Source organism: Akebia trifoliata, chromosome 7 (assembly GCF_017979445.1).
Source record: "Akebia trifoliata isolate Shusen 1 chromosome 7, ASM1797944v1, whole genome shotgun sequence".
NCBI lineage: Eukaryota > Viridiplantae > Streptophyta > Magnoliopsida > Ranunculales > Lardizabalaceae > Akebia > Akebia trifoliata.
This window is the reverse complement of record NC_141381.1, coordinates 31594714-31612382: the sequence shown is the minus strand read 5'-3', so window position 1 is coordinate 31612382 and position 17669 is coordinate 31594714. Positions and strand designations below refer to the sequence as shown.

Below are 17669 nucleotides of genomic sequence, written 5' to 3'. Positions count from 1 at the left end.
GCTTACTAGAATTAGGGGTGTCTACGAAAAAGTTGTTGCTCGCATACTTCAACCTCACATATCTCAAGGGTTTTCCATTGTGTGACACATAGAAACCTAAGAAAGCTAGTTTATTAAATTGGGGATGCCCTCAAACACGCGGGCTCATGTAATTGGTCAATCTTGGACCTGTGAGATCTGAGCGGAAAAAGTCTCTGAACAAAAAAGAGAAATTTAATTCACTCAATGGTTTTTTTTTTTTTTCCTAATCTAATTTGTAGTTCTAGGCGATTCCACCTATTTTAGAATTAGAACCAGGATTGAAAAAGATATGATGATTCAAATTTCAAATTTCAAGGTTTTTTTTTGTTTTTTTGTGGAGCATGATAGTACTGGTCATCAAGGAGTTTTGTTTCTCTCTTCTCTTTGTTTCTTTTTGAAATAGTGTAATTTGTAATTGCGAGTTTTTCTTTATAGTGGAATCCATGTGATCAGAAGATGTATCCTAATCTTAAGTGAACCACGTAAAATCTCCGTATTTTATGTGTGATTTGCTTTTGTTTTTTTCAATATTTGATTTTTGGTCCAATTGCCCCTGTTTTCTTGATACAAATACCCACGTCTATCTCCCAAAAATAGAAAAAAATCCCTTAAGAAAACATTACATAACTCCCATTTAAATAACTCTAAAAAAAATTGGTCTAAAAACGTTGCTGGACTGAATACAAGACATTTACACAACACCGACCTCTAGGCATATAACCCTTTTATTTATTTTTTTCCTTCTAAAAATCAATCATCTTCAACTTCTTGAGATATTTTTTTTTTTGACCTTTTCCTTAAGTATAAGATTCTATCTCTAGTCTTTGAATCACAAGAACAAAATGGGATTTTGTGGGAAGTAGAAGATATAGAAATTTGGGCAGAAAAATCGAGGGGTTCTCTACAAGAGGTTAAGATGAGTGTGAAAACGGTCAGATAGGTTAAAACTAATTTACCAGAGAGGTTGTACTTGAAGAGCTTTAGGATGAAAGATTTTTGGGAGAAAAATTAACGATTTTTTGCTAGAAATTAAATACAAGAGCATTAAAGTCCTTTTCGATTTGTTTTTTAGGGTACATTGATAGTCCAAGGGGTGCATCTTACTTTAGAAACATAGGGGGGCCGCCTCAAATATTCACCTTAATTGCCTCCAACTTCACCAATTCAACCTTCATCACAGGCCATAATTTTGCACCTATCTGAGAGTCATTGTTTTGGTCGTATCTGTCGGTGAAAGGACTTTTCTAGTCTCGACCCAATTAAGGTTTAGGTTCTCCATCGCTGGGGATTCCCAACAAAAATGCATGTAAAACATATTTAAATTAAGGGTAAATTACACTTTCACCCCTTGTGGTTAGCATAATTCTATATTAACCCCCTTACTTTTTGACAAATGCACTTACCTCCCTTATAGTTTTCTAAGGGGTTCATTTACTCCCCAACTACTTGTAGTCTATCATTTTCTCTTTCGAAATTTATAAAAATAGCTCTGTGAAAAAATAAGTTCATACCTATTAGTGAATGCTTGGACAGAGACATTTTTAGTTATTATTTTAAATTTTATTTTTTAATTAAAAAATTAAAATAAAATGAGAGGGTGAAATAGTAAAATAACATCTGAATTTTAGTATGATTAGTGAAAGGGGAGATAAGTGTAATTATCAAAAGAGTCGTGTTGGAGTTATGGAACCTCATATCACACTTCTTGACGTGAAAGTGGATAGGAACCATAGATACTTTTTCACTCAGTAAAAAGCATCTATGCGATGTGAGGTTCTTGCCTGAGGTCACTTCAATGTTATTCTTAGAGGAATGCTGGGGGGGGGGGGGGGGGGGGGCTGACACAAGGATTTATTGTGATTCTCACATTTCTGATGTGGAGGTGATCACATAACCGTAGATGCTTTTTACTCGTATCTCGATGAAAGATATCTATGATTATCACATCAATGCAATGAGAATCACAATGGAAAAACAAAATCCTCCAATGGGGGGCTGACACAAGGATTTACTGTGATTCTCACATTTCTGATGTGGAGGTGATCACATAACCATAGATGCTTTTTACTCGTATCTCGATGAAAGATATCTATGATTATCACATCAATGCAATGAGAATCACAATGGAAAAACAAAATCCTCCAATGATTTTCCTTATTTTTATCAAAAGGTTAGGTGGTAGACATGAAATTACGTCAAACTATAAAAAAGCGTTACTAATCCATAGTAAACAAGAGCTTATCTCGAAGAAAATTTTGCTTTTACTCTCAAAATTTGGTTTGATGGAGAGCTCTTAACCCCACATGTTTTCCCTTAATGAAATAAATTATCCTGATAGCTAATTGTGCCACGTGTAGGAGAACCTTGATACATAATCAGTGGGCTTCCTCTTGGTTGAAAATCATAATCATCAACACTTAAAAGAGGACCTTTTCCATATCGCTTAGGATTTGTCTTAGAGCATGCACGATATCAAATAAGTATTCTTATTCCCATAAAATAAGAATCGTGATTTTTTTACTCAAATTTTCTCACTCAATCTGTACTTGACTGACATGACAAGGACACATAATCATAGATCTTTTTCTTCGGGATACACAAGGAAACGATCAACGATTCTGTTCCCTTGTCATGTCAGCCAAGTACAAACCGAGTGAAAATTTTCGAATCAGAAAATCATTAGATATAAAATAAAGTTTAATCTAACTTATCCAAAATAATAATAATAATAATAATGAAACTTAATCTTTCAAGACTGTATATGAACTTTAAAGATTATATATATATATATATATATATATATATATTTATATCCGTTGTGACATGCCACAACTAGAAAACAATAGGGAATATGCTCCACATTTTCTTTATTTCATATTCCCTAGGTTGCACTTTGGAACATTTGTTGTCACTTTGGTGATGCAGGTTGTAACAAATATCCCTAAAATGATGTACAGTACTCCACACAAGCATTGAGAAACATACTCCTGCGGACTACACCACCGTATGATTCATTGATGATGACTGACTAATTGTTGCGCAATTCGCATTTTGGGTGAGACTTATTGTGACTTAGATATGCTAATACATAAGACCGAAAACAACCAACGAGCGTTGGGCACAGTAGTCAAGGCATCCCTCTAAAAATGAGAGAGGTCTTGAGTTCAAGTCCCCTCGTTGGCCACCCACGGAAGTTATCCCAACTTACTTGGTATGTGTGGTATTGTATATATCCGGAGGATTTAGGTGAAATATGATATTCTAAGAGGTCAATTGCTTCGTCTCTGAAAACCAACTCTCCCAAAATCCATATTTATCTTTATTTTTCTTTTTATCGGAAAACCTATTTTTTATGAGATTAGTAACTTGTTGTTGACAGGAATTGAACCAAGGTGTCTAACATCATCACTGACAGACTTAAACAACTTATTGAGAACATTTCGATGACAATTTGGCCAATTCAGAGACACAAGATTATTAAAATTTCTTTACATCCCTCACCTGGTTCCATTTTATTTTTTATTTCACAAAAATCAAAAGAGGTTTGAGCTAAATATCATCTTTCAAATAAATTGGATGGTATCCATCAAGTACTAAGCCCTAAAAGTACACCCCCCCTACACAGCCATGCAAAGAGTGCAACTTACAGCTTACCTCATTTCCTTAATTTTATTTATTTATTTATTTTTTGGGGGCATTAAACTGACATGTTTGCCCTCGGGTGGGTGAAGAAACAAGGTCCACAAAAAAAGAATTTTAATCAATTTTCAATATCAATGCCGTGTTATGAGATATTAGGTTTTGAAAATTAATTTCTATACTTTGATACTAATAATCCAAAATCAAAATCTGGAATCTGAATCTAACAGATGAAACCAGACACCCTTTGGGTGTCTGTCCATATTTAATTGTTACTCTACTAGAAACACAGTGTTACTCAGAACTAAAACCAACCATGCACCTATAGGCTTACATTTCTTTGTTGGGGTAGGTAGGGGAGTGTGCTTAATACATTTATGGGTGTGCTTAGCAAATAAAAAATAAAAATTGGAAGAGAATTGAACTATTTTCTCTTTCACTTTAATTTAAAGCTAAAAGCAAAATACCACCTATTAATAGCAGATCTAGGTAGGGTAGTTTTGCTTGGACCAGGACAAGTCTCATTTCCAGTAAAACATAAAATCACCACAAACCCATCACCCCAATTTAGATAAAGCTTGTGAACTTATACTTTAGTAAATTTCTTACTTTTTTTTTTCTTCCTGATTACATGCAGAAGAATATAAGAACAAGAGAAGGGAAAGAAGGGAGGGGAAGATATAGAGAAGGTAATAGTGTGGGTCTTCTTTGAAACTTTGAATGGTGAGCTTTGGCTCTGGCAATCCAAATAAAGAGAAGAAAAAAAGCATAAAGAATCCCATTTAGCACAAGAGACCATGGACTGTTGTTTTGTTTGGAGAGGAGAGCTTGGAATTCTACATTGGAAAAAGATCTTAGCATAAAGCAAGTATTTGGGTTTTTTTTTTCATCTCTACTTCATGGCTTGCTTGCAACTGTAGCAATCTAAATCTTTTTTTTTTTTTTTTCTTTTTTCTTTTTTGATAAATACAATCTAAATCTTTGTAGTGGTAAAGTGTACATAAAATGACCAAAATGCCCTGTTTTTGTAGTTGGAAAAATCAGCATATAGTTTTTAAGAAAACCCATGATTTATAAGGCTTAAAATCCATAAAAATGTTGTTTTTTCGGGTTAAAACATTTGAGGTGAACTGATTCAAAAGGAGGGCTAATTTGGTCATTTCCAGTCAAGGAATCTAAACTTTTTTTTTGTTATGTATCTTTTTTTTTTCTTGACTTTGCCCTCTTTCCACATTGATATAGGTTGAACCAACAACTTGTAAAATTAAACTACAGTTCAATTCATTCAAACTGATTGGTTTTTATTAACGAATTTTAATAATACACTTTGATTAATTTATTTGTAAAACAATTAAACATTCCATCATATAATATTTTGTTTGCTTTTCTCCATCTCTAATTAGATTACACTGAAATAAATTAGTATTTTTTCTAAATTGGAATGTTCTGCTCAAAAAGTTCGTAACTGCACGAAACTTTGCACCGTGGGCGCATGTCCACGTAAGAATTGTCCGATGAGATGGGCCCATGTGGGATTATAAAGTAGTCCAAGAGACTGGATTGCCCATTGTTTAGTAAACAAAAGCAAAGGCAAATGATAGGGGATGTAAGGATCCAATGAAAAGATACTTAGCTTCTCAAGGGTTGTGTTCCAAACTCTTTATTCATACATGTCAGAGTATTCTAAAACAGCCTTAAATTTGCTTGAATTGCAGGCTAATGATTGAGAGATGAATCTAAAACTTCTCTAGAGAATGTTGTTGGTCCCCCTCTTTGCTTTAATCTTTTAAATCCCCCCTAAATCTCATAAGAGATAAACCAAAGCCATATATCTACGAGAAACAACAATAAAGAGTAGAAGTTTGAGGTTTGTGAGTGTAGAAGCCATGGTTTTCTGTCATTGTAGGTTGTTTATACTTCTTGTCTGTATTGGGTTCTTAGTTGTTCAACCAGAGAAAATTTTTGGACTGAGAAGCAAAGACATGGTCCTTAGAAGGGAAAAAGGAGAAAATGGGCCAGAGCCAAAGAACTCACGCTTTCTAATGGATGTCGTTGTTGAGGACTTAAACACTGAGACGGAATTGGCACCAGCACCCTCGACATCTGATCCCTATCAGTCGAGCAAAAGAAGATTTCGAAGAGGATCAAACCCAATTCACAATAAGTGTTGATAGTTTCAAGATGTCTATCGTACCATAGAGGTATCAAATCCTTGATTAGAGAGAAACTTTCTTCAATGTGTCTAGGATGAATTTTTTTTATTTTTTCTATTTTATTAAATAGTTTAGAGGCTTTGTTATAAAGTGAAGTGTATAGACAGTTGCTAAGATGATTTTCCTTAAATTCCTTCAGTGAGTCTACTTCATCTTTATATTGTGAAAAACTGAGATCCTAACCAATGTCAGAGATGAGAAGGTACTGTAAGAATGTTGATGCCGTCTCAAAAACAAACTTATCATGGTTTTTATTTTTTATTTTTTATTTTTTTTGGTTTGAAGAAAAAGATTTACATCTGAATTATCAACTTGAATTCATGCAGAATATGATGAAATTCTTAAGAATCATTCCAGCTTAATTGTCTTGTAGATATGTATTTCTTTGTTGTTTCTTATTTTGCTGAAATTGTCAAATATAGAATATAAAAAGACTGAAATCTACTCTTTTCAAACAGTTTATTTTGTTTCAAGGTGTTGATTTATTTTCTATTGGGTTATTGGCCTAATTGTTAGTAAGATGGAGAGGGGTGAGGGGGGTGTGTTAAAGGTTTGCTGAACAACCTGTCTAATTGAAATATTTTGAAGCCATAAACCTCTATGAAGAACTTTGTAACCTTCATTACAAGTGTATTTACACAGCACAGAAAAAAAAAAAAAAAAAAAAACTCAATCAGATTCTTAATGGGGGAAAAATTTAACCTTCGTATCAATGGAATTGAACCAAGAAACACAGTTTGTAATCATTATGTACCTCAACCATGCCGGTGCAATCTCAATCAAAGCTCGACCACCGAAAATTGGGAAAAAATAAGGCTCAATCTCTCTAAAAGCCAATGATCACCCGAAGGGCAAGAAGTATCCCAATCCTTCATGTGTGTTTGTCAACCTATTAAATCTTTCCCATCAGCTGAGATCCATGGAATCTATTTGCTCTGTTAATTCTGAGCCGAACAGAAGATAATTTGCGAGAAACTGCTGCCCATATCATTTCCACGGCATCTCCTCGCTGTGATGGATACTGATACTCAAAATGCCGTGCAACCTCCTTCAATCTTTCCCACGATTTTGTCCATTTGTCATGATTGATCCCCCTGAGTAGATTCAGTAGGAATCCTTCCTTTATGGCATCAGATGCATGCACAAAGATACAGAATTCCGAGTAGTCCAGGACATCCTCAAAAGGGAGTTCAATCTCATCACTAATGATCACTGGGACACAGTGGCTTGCAATGGCATCAAATAGACGGTTCGACGACGGGGTATCTCCAGCGATATTTAGGCAGAATTTAGAGGAACCCATCCCTTGACCTGCCCTATTGATCCCATTCCCTCTAACAGTTCCAAATGTAAAGTGTACATCTTTCTCGTCTTTGAGGAGATAATAGAGTTCTTGACGAATGACTCCTCCCTGGAAAATAAAATAAGAAATAAAAATCTTCAGAAAATTAAATATAATACGATGCCATTCTAATATCCAAGCACTAAATATAGGCCTGATTTTAAATTTGATAACAACAATCCATCTAATAAGGAAAAAAATTCTACAAACAAATAAAAGTACGTCAAAACAAGCATTATGCAATTGATATTGAAGGGGAATGAACAGAGCAACTTACATCTTTCCTATAGATTGCACCTTGGAAATATACCAATATTGGACGTTTGTCAAATGGGGCTGAATCACTACCAATGGTCCTCACAACATGCCTATAAGGAGCGATTATGTCCTTCTCTAAATTAGCTACCTCAGTAGGGTATCTCCCGAAATCCGCAAGTACAAACATGGCGGAACCCAGCTGTCTCCTCACATCCAACATGCTATTTGGATGGTGAGCCACAATTATATGATCCTTCCCACCCCATCTCTTCCACTCATCACGACTCCTCAAAAACTCCACCAATTTATCTTGCAACATCCTGTTCACACTAACTCTCTCTTTTCCATGTAGCTTAGAGTGTCTATTATAACTTAAAGATGAGAAAAATGGCACATATATTACATCTGCTAGACTCGAATTTTCCACTCTAATTGCACTACAAGGCCTGACAACACCACGATTGTTCGACCATAGTAGATCGAGAGTGAGCCAATACTCGATACTGTGTTGCAAATTCAATCCACCTGGGTATGGTGGGATACGATTGATGTTATGGACATTCGGCCATGTTTGACCCTCTTTTCCCTTCCAACCCAACAACCCGAAGTGAAATTCGGGTGGCAAGTCATACATAAACACCCTGAGATGAGCCCGACTCGAATCACAGACCATGCCCTTGCTTGAATTGGAACCTTGACAGACATCACTTTGGGGTTTCAACTTTGGTCTTCTAATATCAATTGGAGAAGCCATAGAAAACTGATCAAATGGTTTATTATCGTTATGATCGGTATTGGATCTGAAGTATACTGATGTGTTATTAACAATGATTTGCCTGAAAACTGATCCGGATATGAATGAAGTATTATTAGACTGAAGAAGAAAGACAGAAGAGAGGATTAGAAGAGACATGGAGATGGTTATTAGGAAGAAAAGGAACCTTGAGGGTTTCATACTCTTTTCTGACATGGATGAAATCATGGGGACCCAGAACCATTAAACTTAGAAATATCAACAAAAGTGCATTAAAAGAAGCCAATTTGATTATATTTTGAACATGGGTTCAGACCATACCCCAGGGGGTTTGATCTCAGCAATATGATTTCAACGTGTTTCTAGGGTTTATTGAACATAATATCCTACATATTCCACCTTTCTTCAACATCCAAAAAACTCATCAATAAAAAAAAACAAACTTTCCTCTTTAAAAATCTTCCAGCCATGATCCTTGCAAGCTTACTATATATATGAACCCAGAAACTCCTCTACTCTTATTCATCCACAAATCATCAAGGTTTTGTGTAGGTAGCTCATGAACGCATGCTTTTGTTTGTTCTTTCCAATAGCAGCTAGCCTTCATGAAACATAAATACAGAAAAAAAGCATAAAAAAACATTCTTTAAAAGATTAAATAAAAATAGGAAGAACAAGAAGAAGCTTAAAAGTACTAAAAATCAAAACTTTTCAATCTGGGGTTTCAAGTTTTGTGATTTCTTCAACTGGGTTTACGAGAAATTGCAAGAAGAAGTACCTGATTGAGAGTTGTAACTTAACAGGTAGAGCTTTGAGATTCCATGGTGGGTTTACTTTTCAAAGTTGACAAAACTTAGTGGGAGATATGTCCTGTAAAACTTTACAGAGATAAAGCCAAAGGTCCTTCTATTTAATTAAGCTTTCCTCCTTCCTTAAGGAATTATTAATTTATTCCTTGATGAGCGGAGAAGTTGAATTGTAGGAGTGTAAGACAGAATGAAGAATTGTTTAAGAGTAGGTCTCTCATGACTAATGAGGGGTTTTGGAATTTAGCAAACACTCTCTCACACTTCTCAACATAGTTTCTGAATCATACAAAATTTAACGGTCATAAAGAGCCGATCATAAAAATGAAACACTATCTTTTCTTCGTAACAAAAATATCCCTTGTTGGGCATATCGTCCAAGAGAAACTCTTTCCTTTCTAAGATAGTGAGGAAGAAAGCCTACTAAATCTCATCCACTGTCCAAAAGACGTCGAGATGAGTAAAATAAGATCTTGGGATTTGTTAAGAATCTCATAAATTTATTTAATGAATCTCGAGGTCCTTTTGACTGTGGATGAGGCTTAGTAAGAGTTTTTTCCCTTACTAACTTAGTAAGGCTAGTTGGATGGATTCTATTAGCCAGATATTATTGGGCATGGTTGATTAGATAGCATGATAATATTTGAGATCCTATCACACCACGAATTTTGATACATCATATCTCGAAGAGAAACACTTTTCTTATTAACTTAGTAAGATTTTAAATCTTATTATGAGTTGTTGTTGAGCTCAAATAGATTATCAAATTGACAACCCAACACCACAGTCTTCTAGATTTCATGAAAAAACTCATATAAAAAATAGGGGGATTTGATCTAAATTTCATATAATTTTGTCCTCTAAATTCCTGCGGCATTGGATCATGTTTTTAGATGCTGTAAGATGAACTCAACGGACCTTAGTGTGTTAATTAAGACTACAAGCTCCCATGCAATTGGAATTTATCTTGCAAATAAAGTCAAATAAGGAAAGGTATAGAGGCCAACATGTGATGGCAAGAGTCAAGTAGTGTAGTTGGGCTTGCTAACACGGGCTCAAAAAACATGTTAGGGCCTTGATCTTCAATCGGAACATAGGTTGTGTAGGGGTTACAAAATTTCAACCCATTAAAATCCATATCAGTGGGCTCAGGGTGGAGGGGGCAACATGCCCCTGCTCAGGGGCTTAGGGTGGAACCTCCAGACCAAAACCTTTTAGAATTGTAGAAAGGGTAAATATGAAATGTTTTTCATAAGAGTCTTGATAATATGACTCATCAAGTAGCATACTCAAATGACTCCATGACGTGGACAAGTTCAAGAATCGTAGATTTGTACGCCTTAGGATACACAATTTCCTTGAGATACACTTTTTTATGGGAAATTGCAATAGTATATCCCGTACGGTACCCAAACTTGTCACGTCATGGACTCATTTGAGTATGCCACCTAACGAGTCATATTATCTCGACTCTTCTCATAACGGTACTCAAATCACTTGTAATGATATGTATGTTTATTGTAAAACCCGAGTTAGGTTTAGAATGAGTGTGGCTCAGTTTTTCTGAGAGGAATAGAGATTGTAACCCATTTTTATCACACTTAAGGAAGGAATCTATCTACAATGTAGAGGTAGGCAATCTTTCTAAATCACGTAAATCTTATGTTCCTGCTTTATTTATTTATTTTTGTTTATTTCTTTGGTGATTGTTGTCGTAGTTCTCAACACTCGCAAGTGGATATTTGGATTACCCATAGGTGAATTGTTAGAAGGTTGTTGTTACAGCTTCATTGTGAATGATGAATATTATTGCAGTTGGTAGTTGTGGAGGATAAAATACCTTAATTGGTTTGTAATATTATTATTTCTGACTCTAGACTTATTTTCTTCCTCTCTCTTATCCATGGTTTCACGATGCAACTTATAGATTTTATCCCACTTGATTATTGATGCAATTTTGTTGAGTGGTCTTGTTCTTATAAATAGGAACCATAATATTTATCTTCCATTTTATATAACAATGGCTTGGTTTTAAAAACCTTGTTACACAATTTAGTTGATTAGTAAATATCTAATTCCTCTCATGTACCTTTAAGTCTCTATTGAACTTAAGGTGATAAATTTTAAAAATGGGAAATGGTCAGCACCAAACATTTTGGCAAAACATGGGTTAGAAGTTTTGGAATGGGCTGATTTTTTGTGAGGATGATCTCTACGGTGAGGACAAGAAGGTTGGCCATCATCATCAGGCGTGCATGTTCTTCCGTCAGAAATGCTGCACAAAATGTCTGTGCGTTCCTCCAGGGTATTATGGGAACAAAGCTGTGTGCCCTTGCTATAATAACTGGAAGACCAAGGAAGGAGGACCTAAATGCCCTTGACTGATTACTGTATTTCCCTCCTTGTCCTTTCTTTTGATGATCTTCCCTTGTTTTTTTTTATTTTGCTGTTGTTAAGGTAATGTAATCCATCACTCCTCGAGATTTTAATCAAATGTGAGTGGAATCAACGGATCTTGTCCTTTGTTTTGATTTTACTGTTCTTAATGTAATGTAATCCATCACTCCTCGAGATTTTAATCAATGGTAGTGGAATCAACGGATCGTCCTTTGTTACTTTCAAACATTTTTTTTTTTTATTAATAAATTTTTTCCTTTATTTCCTGTGCACATGGCTAAAATTTATTGATTGTTGGACACTTTTATATCCACCCACAGATTACGAGGTTAAGTCATGGGGATTCGAGAAAACCAAAGGGGTTGATTCTAGTTTGTAGTTTGGGGAAACGTGTCAACACCTTAGATCCATTTTTTAAGTAGATTTTCTAACTCAACAATAGCAACAATGTGATGCGTACTTGTTATAGGAAAATGCTAAAGTGACGATAATATTGACCAAGATTCTTACATTGCTGACGTGGATGTATGTATGGACCCACCTCCACATCAGTAATATGAGAATCGATGTAAATTTTAATGTTACCCAATCGCCAACTCCGTATTTTACGGTCCAAAGATGACATGATGAACAAACAAATATACAAGTAAATTTATGTGTCAATCTTTCCTTTTCGATTAGTTCTAATTCTAATTCCTATCAATTTCAATTCTCACAAGAACACGCAATCCTGACTTTATTGGAATTAAAATTAAACCTCTATTTTACCTACAATTTTTTTTTTCTTTTTGTAGTAAAATAGGTAGTCGTGATAAGGAAGCGGATCCTTTGTAGCATATGGTTCTTGGAGCATTTCAATGGATGAGAAAGAGGTATTCTTAAGAAAAAAAAAAAAAAACTTACATCTCAACTACTTTTAGGCCAACATTTTAGCCAATCATTTTTGTCCTACATGGGTTAGAAATTTTGGAATGGGCTAATTTTTGGTGAGGATAATCTCTAGAAAACTTACATCTCAACTACTTTTTTTTTTTCTTAAGAATACCTCTTTCTCATCCATTGAAATGCTCCAAGAACCATATGCTACAAAGGATCCGTTTCCTTATCACAACTACCTATTTTACTACAAAAAGAAAAAAAAAATTGCAGGTAAAATAGAGGTTTAATTTTAATTCCAATAAAGTCAGGATTGCGTGTTCTTGTGAGAATTGAAATTGATAGGAATTAGAATTAGAACTAATCGAAAAGGAAAGATTGACACATAAATTTACTTGTATATTTGTTTGTTCATCATGTCATCTTTGGACCGTAAAATACGGAGTTGGCGATTGGGTAACATTAAAATTTACATCGATTCTCATATTACTGATGTGGAGGTGGGTCCATACATACATCCACGTCAGCAATGTAAGAATCTTGGTCAATATTATCGTCACTTTAGCATTTTCCTATAACAAGTACGCATCACATTGTTGCTATTGTTGAGTTAGAAAATCTACTTAAAAAATGGATCTAAGGTGTTGACACGTTTCCCCAAACTACAAACTAGAATCAACCCCTTTGGTTTTCTCGAATCCCCATGACTTAACCTCGTAATCTGTGGGTGGATATAAAAGTGTCCAACAATCAATAAATTTTAGCCATGTGCACAGGAAATAAAGGAAAAAATTTATTAATAAAAAAAAAAAATGTTTGAAAGTAACAAAGGACGATCCGTTGATTCCACTACCATTGATTAAAATCTCGAGGAGTGATGGATTACATTACATTAAGAACAGTAAAATCAAAACAAAGGACAAGATCCGTTGATTCCACTCACATTTGATTAAAATCTCGAGGAGTGATGGATTACATTACCTTAACAACAGCAAAATAAAAAAAAAAAACAAGGGAAGATCATCAAAAGAAAGGACAAGGAGGGAAATACAGTAATCAGTCAAGGGCATTTAGGTCCTCCTTCCTTGGTCTTCCAGTTATTATAGCAAGGGCACACAGCTTTGTTCCCATAATACCCTGGAGGAACGCACAGACATTTTGTGCAGCATTTCTGACAGAAGAACATGCACGCCTGATGATGATGGCCAACCTTCTTGCACCTCCTTGAGCATTGTGAAGGGCACTCTGGTCAACAAAAAAAAAAATTATTTGTACTCGTTAAAATCTCGCGGTATTCCAGGTTGAATTTAAAGCCATCAACAGTCAAAGGTCAGTATAGTTGACTGAGAATCAAAAGATGAGTCAGCCAAAAAAAAATTGACACGTGGCATCTGAATTGATTTGTGGACCATTGCGCACCATGGAGGCGCATCTTAGGCAGAATTTTAACAGCATAAGCTAAGATGCGCCTATGGTTGAATTGGAAATTAAAAAAATTAAAAAAAAAACACAGAGAGAGACGTACGGTAACTCTTTAGGCTCCCTGGTCCGTAAGGGCTTCGGCTCTGCTCGTTCACAATAAGATACAAAAGATTAATTTTATTTACAGACAATAATAATAAATAACAATATAATTGTTTAAGAGAGCTTCTCTTTCCACACCAACTTTTACTAAGAGCATATCCTAATGCATATGATATCAAGAAAGATTTAGTATACATCTTGGGGTACTCTTAGTAAAAGTGGTGTGCCAATAGAATTTCTCTTTTTTAAAACCTCAAATATTTTTATTTTAAATTAAGCAGGAAAAAGACTTACTTTGTCCAAGTGGTACTGGGTCTCACTGGCCAACACCTGCAAAAAATGTTTTTTTTTTTTTTTTAATAAAAGCTTTAAGATAAGTTTTTTGGTAATGGGTTTTACTAAAGCAAACTGCATATTGGAAAGATGCACACACAGGAAGATTCTGCCACGTGTACAATTATTTTTGTTTTTTTTTCCCTTCCCAATTATCGGGTAAGGGAGGAAGAAGAGACGAACTCCTTCCATCCTGATAGGCTAGAATATACCACAGATGTATCAATGTGTAAAATGTGGCAGTACAGGCTTCAAAGCCAGCACCGACAAGCCAGAAACCCCAGAGTCTTCACTAATTCTAAGCACTTGTAACAACTAAGTAACAACTGCTAAGGCTCATGTTAGAATGTTTTAATCAGCAAAAGAGAGGAAAAAAATAAAAAGACATACAAACCTGGGTAGTAACAAGCATGGAGAGTGCAAATAGTGCTAAAAGCATGAGAACAAGAAGCTTAGCCATGGCTATTGTTACCAAGCGACAAAATAATCTGAAAGAGAAAGACCAGAAACGGAGAGAGAGAAAGGGAGTTTGTTTGATTCAGACTTCCTAGGTGTGGTAGAGGTAGTGGGGCTCTCTATAAATAGATGTGTTGGTGTAGGATCGCCTGATGGATAATAAATTTAGTTGATCCAAGTTTCGTTGGAATACCTAAAATGCCCCTCACTTCCGTGTATATTAATCACAAAACAAATAGGAGAAAAATAAAAGAGAGAGTGGGCATTTTAGTAAATTCAATTAAGAGTCGGTGGGGTGTTGGTTGGAGGAGCATGGGACCCAAATAACTGAGAAGTACGCAAACGGGATCGTGAATGAAAGTGAAAAATATAGATATAAATTATAAATTAAGATGTTAGTATTGCCACACCTAATTTTGCTAACCGCACACCAACTGTGTGAGAATTGGTGTGGCAATAGCATTCCTCTAAATTAATATAGAAAAAAGAAAAGGAATAATGATTTTCTAAAACCATGTGCAACTTCTGGGCTAAGCACGTGACCTATAAAGCCACTGTGAAGCGACAAAAGTGATCTCCCACCGCTGATACCCATACCTTCTTAGTTTTTAATTAAATATAACTAATAACTTAAATAATTGGAGTGAAACAAGTAAAAGCTTGGGGTGCCAATAGAAGTTCTCTTTCTTTATGACATTTTATGATATATTTGAAGTTGAAAATGTCTATTAAATTAGTGTAAAAAATCCAATTCTTTAGAACACTACCTCCCACTTCGGGTGTATGTTATTAAATTAGTGTACAAAGACTGCACCAGATAATCATTTTCATAGAACCAATTATGAAATATTGAAAAAAATAAAAGAAAAAGGTTGATTCAATAGTTTTGGCAAACTACAATAGCTATTTTAGTAATTTAGCAAATAAACTCTATTATATATCTTTATATCTTAAAGGTTTTTTTTTTTTGAACATGGTTTCCGATGATGGCGGACGAGGACTGAAATTGGGCTTAAGCCAATCTGTGTTCTAGCCATATTCTACATGTACTAAATCAAGAAGCGGCTCAATTTCAAACTTACAACCAAGAGGATCACACTCTTGTTGCTATGTCTTACCACTAAGCCATACTCTTGGTGGGTATAATTTAAAGTTAACTTTAAAACATGATTTTAAAATTTGTTTTGATGTCTGGTCTTGTCCATGAATGAGAGTGAGTTGTCTCAGACAAGTCATCTGACTTAATTCAAGACTTCTCATTTAACAGTGACACACTAGATTGACTTGTGAGATATAATACACTAACGTTTAATAAACGCCTGAGGTTCAAGACGACTTATCAACTCATCTCGTTGGTGGATGAAACCTAGACAAATTAGATGAGATTTAAAATCATAACAATGCTGAAGTGACCTCAAGATTAGTCTCACCCTAATGTCTATACAAAGGATTATATATGGGTAATATTGAAATTGTCTTTTTCAGAAGTTTTGTCGTTGTCTGTTTTATAGGTTTTGTTGTTGCTAGCGCTATGTAGTATAGTTTAACAACTACGCCGATCAAATTATTTTGTTCCATTTGTAATCAACAAGATCAGAGATACTTCCAACAAGAAATATATCGAAGGGTTGACACCAATCTAATCGAAAATCAAAGTTTATTAGAATCTTGGTATAAAATTCCTAAAAAATTAACTCACATTGCACATCGTAATGTGAAAGTGTATAAGAATCATAAATGATATGAGTAAAAAACATCTACATCAAGAGAGTTGCTTAAAATCATGAGATACAATCTTGAGGTCACTCCAGCCGACTCTTAAAATCATGCTCTAAAGAGAGTTGCTTATTAAAAAGAAAGGGTTAGGAGTATAAAGTCCCATCCACAAGCCACTCTTAATAAATAAAAGAAATAAAAAAATTAGATAAGTATACCCATAGTTGTGAACAAGCCTTGTGAAAAAGGAGACTTTCATTTACATGAATGATTGTTGTGTGCGACCCATGTGAGGGGGGACACTAGAGAGTCAAAATGACGTACACCGTGAAATGCGGGTACGAAATGTTGTCCAGCCCATGATGGATCATGTGCAAGGGTTTGACAGGATAACATACATGAGCTTGTGTCATAAGAGACACCAAACTCTAAGCTCGAAGGGTTGGAAGGGGTGGATTTACTGGGGACAATCAAAGTCTTTTTTTTTTTCTTGCTTTTGAATAATATTTTAAAAAGTTAAATTTGTCTTTTTGATATATAGATGTGAAGATTATGTGATTATAAGATCTATTAATCAAGTTTTGATGAAAATTATTTGAGGTTTCCTTTCGAATTGATGACAAGCCCACCTGAGTCCAATCTTCTCTAGTAGGTTAATGGAAAATGATGCATGCGCCCTCGTCTTCAATCCAATAACTAGAAACTATTGATTTTTCTTTCCAACATCCGTCACCTTCAACCTAGAGGACAAAATTTGTTAGCACACACTTCAACCATAATTATCTTTTTTTTTTTTCCGTATCATGGGTATCCCCACCGTTTGAGTGAGACTAATCCCACTATCACACACATCCCCACAAAAAGTCATACGTGCAACTGGTTGAGTCGAGGATCAACCGGATCCTGAAAGATCAACTAGGCCTTAATTATCTATCTACTTCGGCCTTCAACAATATTTTACCTTCCTCTTCAATCTTAATATTTCATTTGGTTCAACCTTTGACTTCAAAACACAAAAGATAGGATTTCTAATGTGGAACAAGATTCAATTTTTTTTTTTTAAAATAGAAAAATTAAAAGTTTTTTATAAAGGATTAATGCAAGGTTGAAAAAGACTTAATGGAGATCAAGTTAAAAGAAATTAAAAAAAACAATAATGTTGAAGTAAGATTAAAATGTACATCAATTGTACTTTTTGATGTGGTGGGGTACACATAATCATAAATGCTTTTCATCAAGATATGGGTGAAAAGCATTTATGGTTATGTGTCCATCACCACATTAGAATGTTATAATTGATGTACAATTCAATGTTACTCTATCACGACTCTTAA

The 17669-nt window shown here is 34.9% G+C and overlaps 2 protein-coding genes across 2 annotated transcripts; both read right to left on the bottom strand.

Annotated features, from left to right (window-relative positions):
* Nucleotides 1-6442: 6442 nt before the first annotated feature.
* Nucleotides 6443-9306, bottom strand: LOC147399070 (Exostosin family protein). Its single transcript, XM_086448483.1, has 3 exons — nucleotides 9006-9306; nucleotides 7493-8828; nucleotides 6443-7284 (listed from the first exon to the last, which is right to left on the bottom strand). Exons 2-3 carry the CDS (start codon nucleotides 8453-8455, stop codon nucleotides 6766-6768), a joined length of 1482 nt encoding a protein of 493 aa, XP_086304609.1. The 5' UTR covers nucleotides 8456-8828; nucleotides 9006-9306; the 3' UTR covers nucleotides 6443-6765.
* Nucleotides 9307-13216: 3910 nt separating this feature from the next.
* Nucleotides 13217-14737, bottom strand: LOC147399069 (gibberellin-regulated protein 6-like). Its single transcript, XM_086448482.1, has 4 exons — nucleotides 14558-14737; nucleotides 14125-14160; nucleotides 13832-13871; nucleotides 13217-13551 (listed from the first exon to the last, which is right to left on the bottom strand). Exons 1-4 carry the CDS (start codon nucleotides 14621-14623, stop codon nucleotides 13367-13369), a joined length of 327 nt encoding a protein of 108 aa, XP_086304608.1. The 5' UTR covers nucleotides 14624-14737; the 3' UTR covers nucleotides 13217-13366.
* Between the last annotated feature and the right edge of the window lie 2932 nt (nucleotides 14738-17669).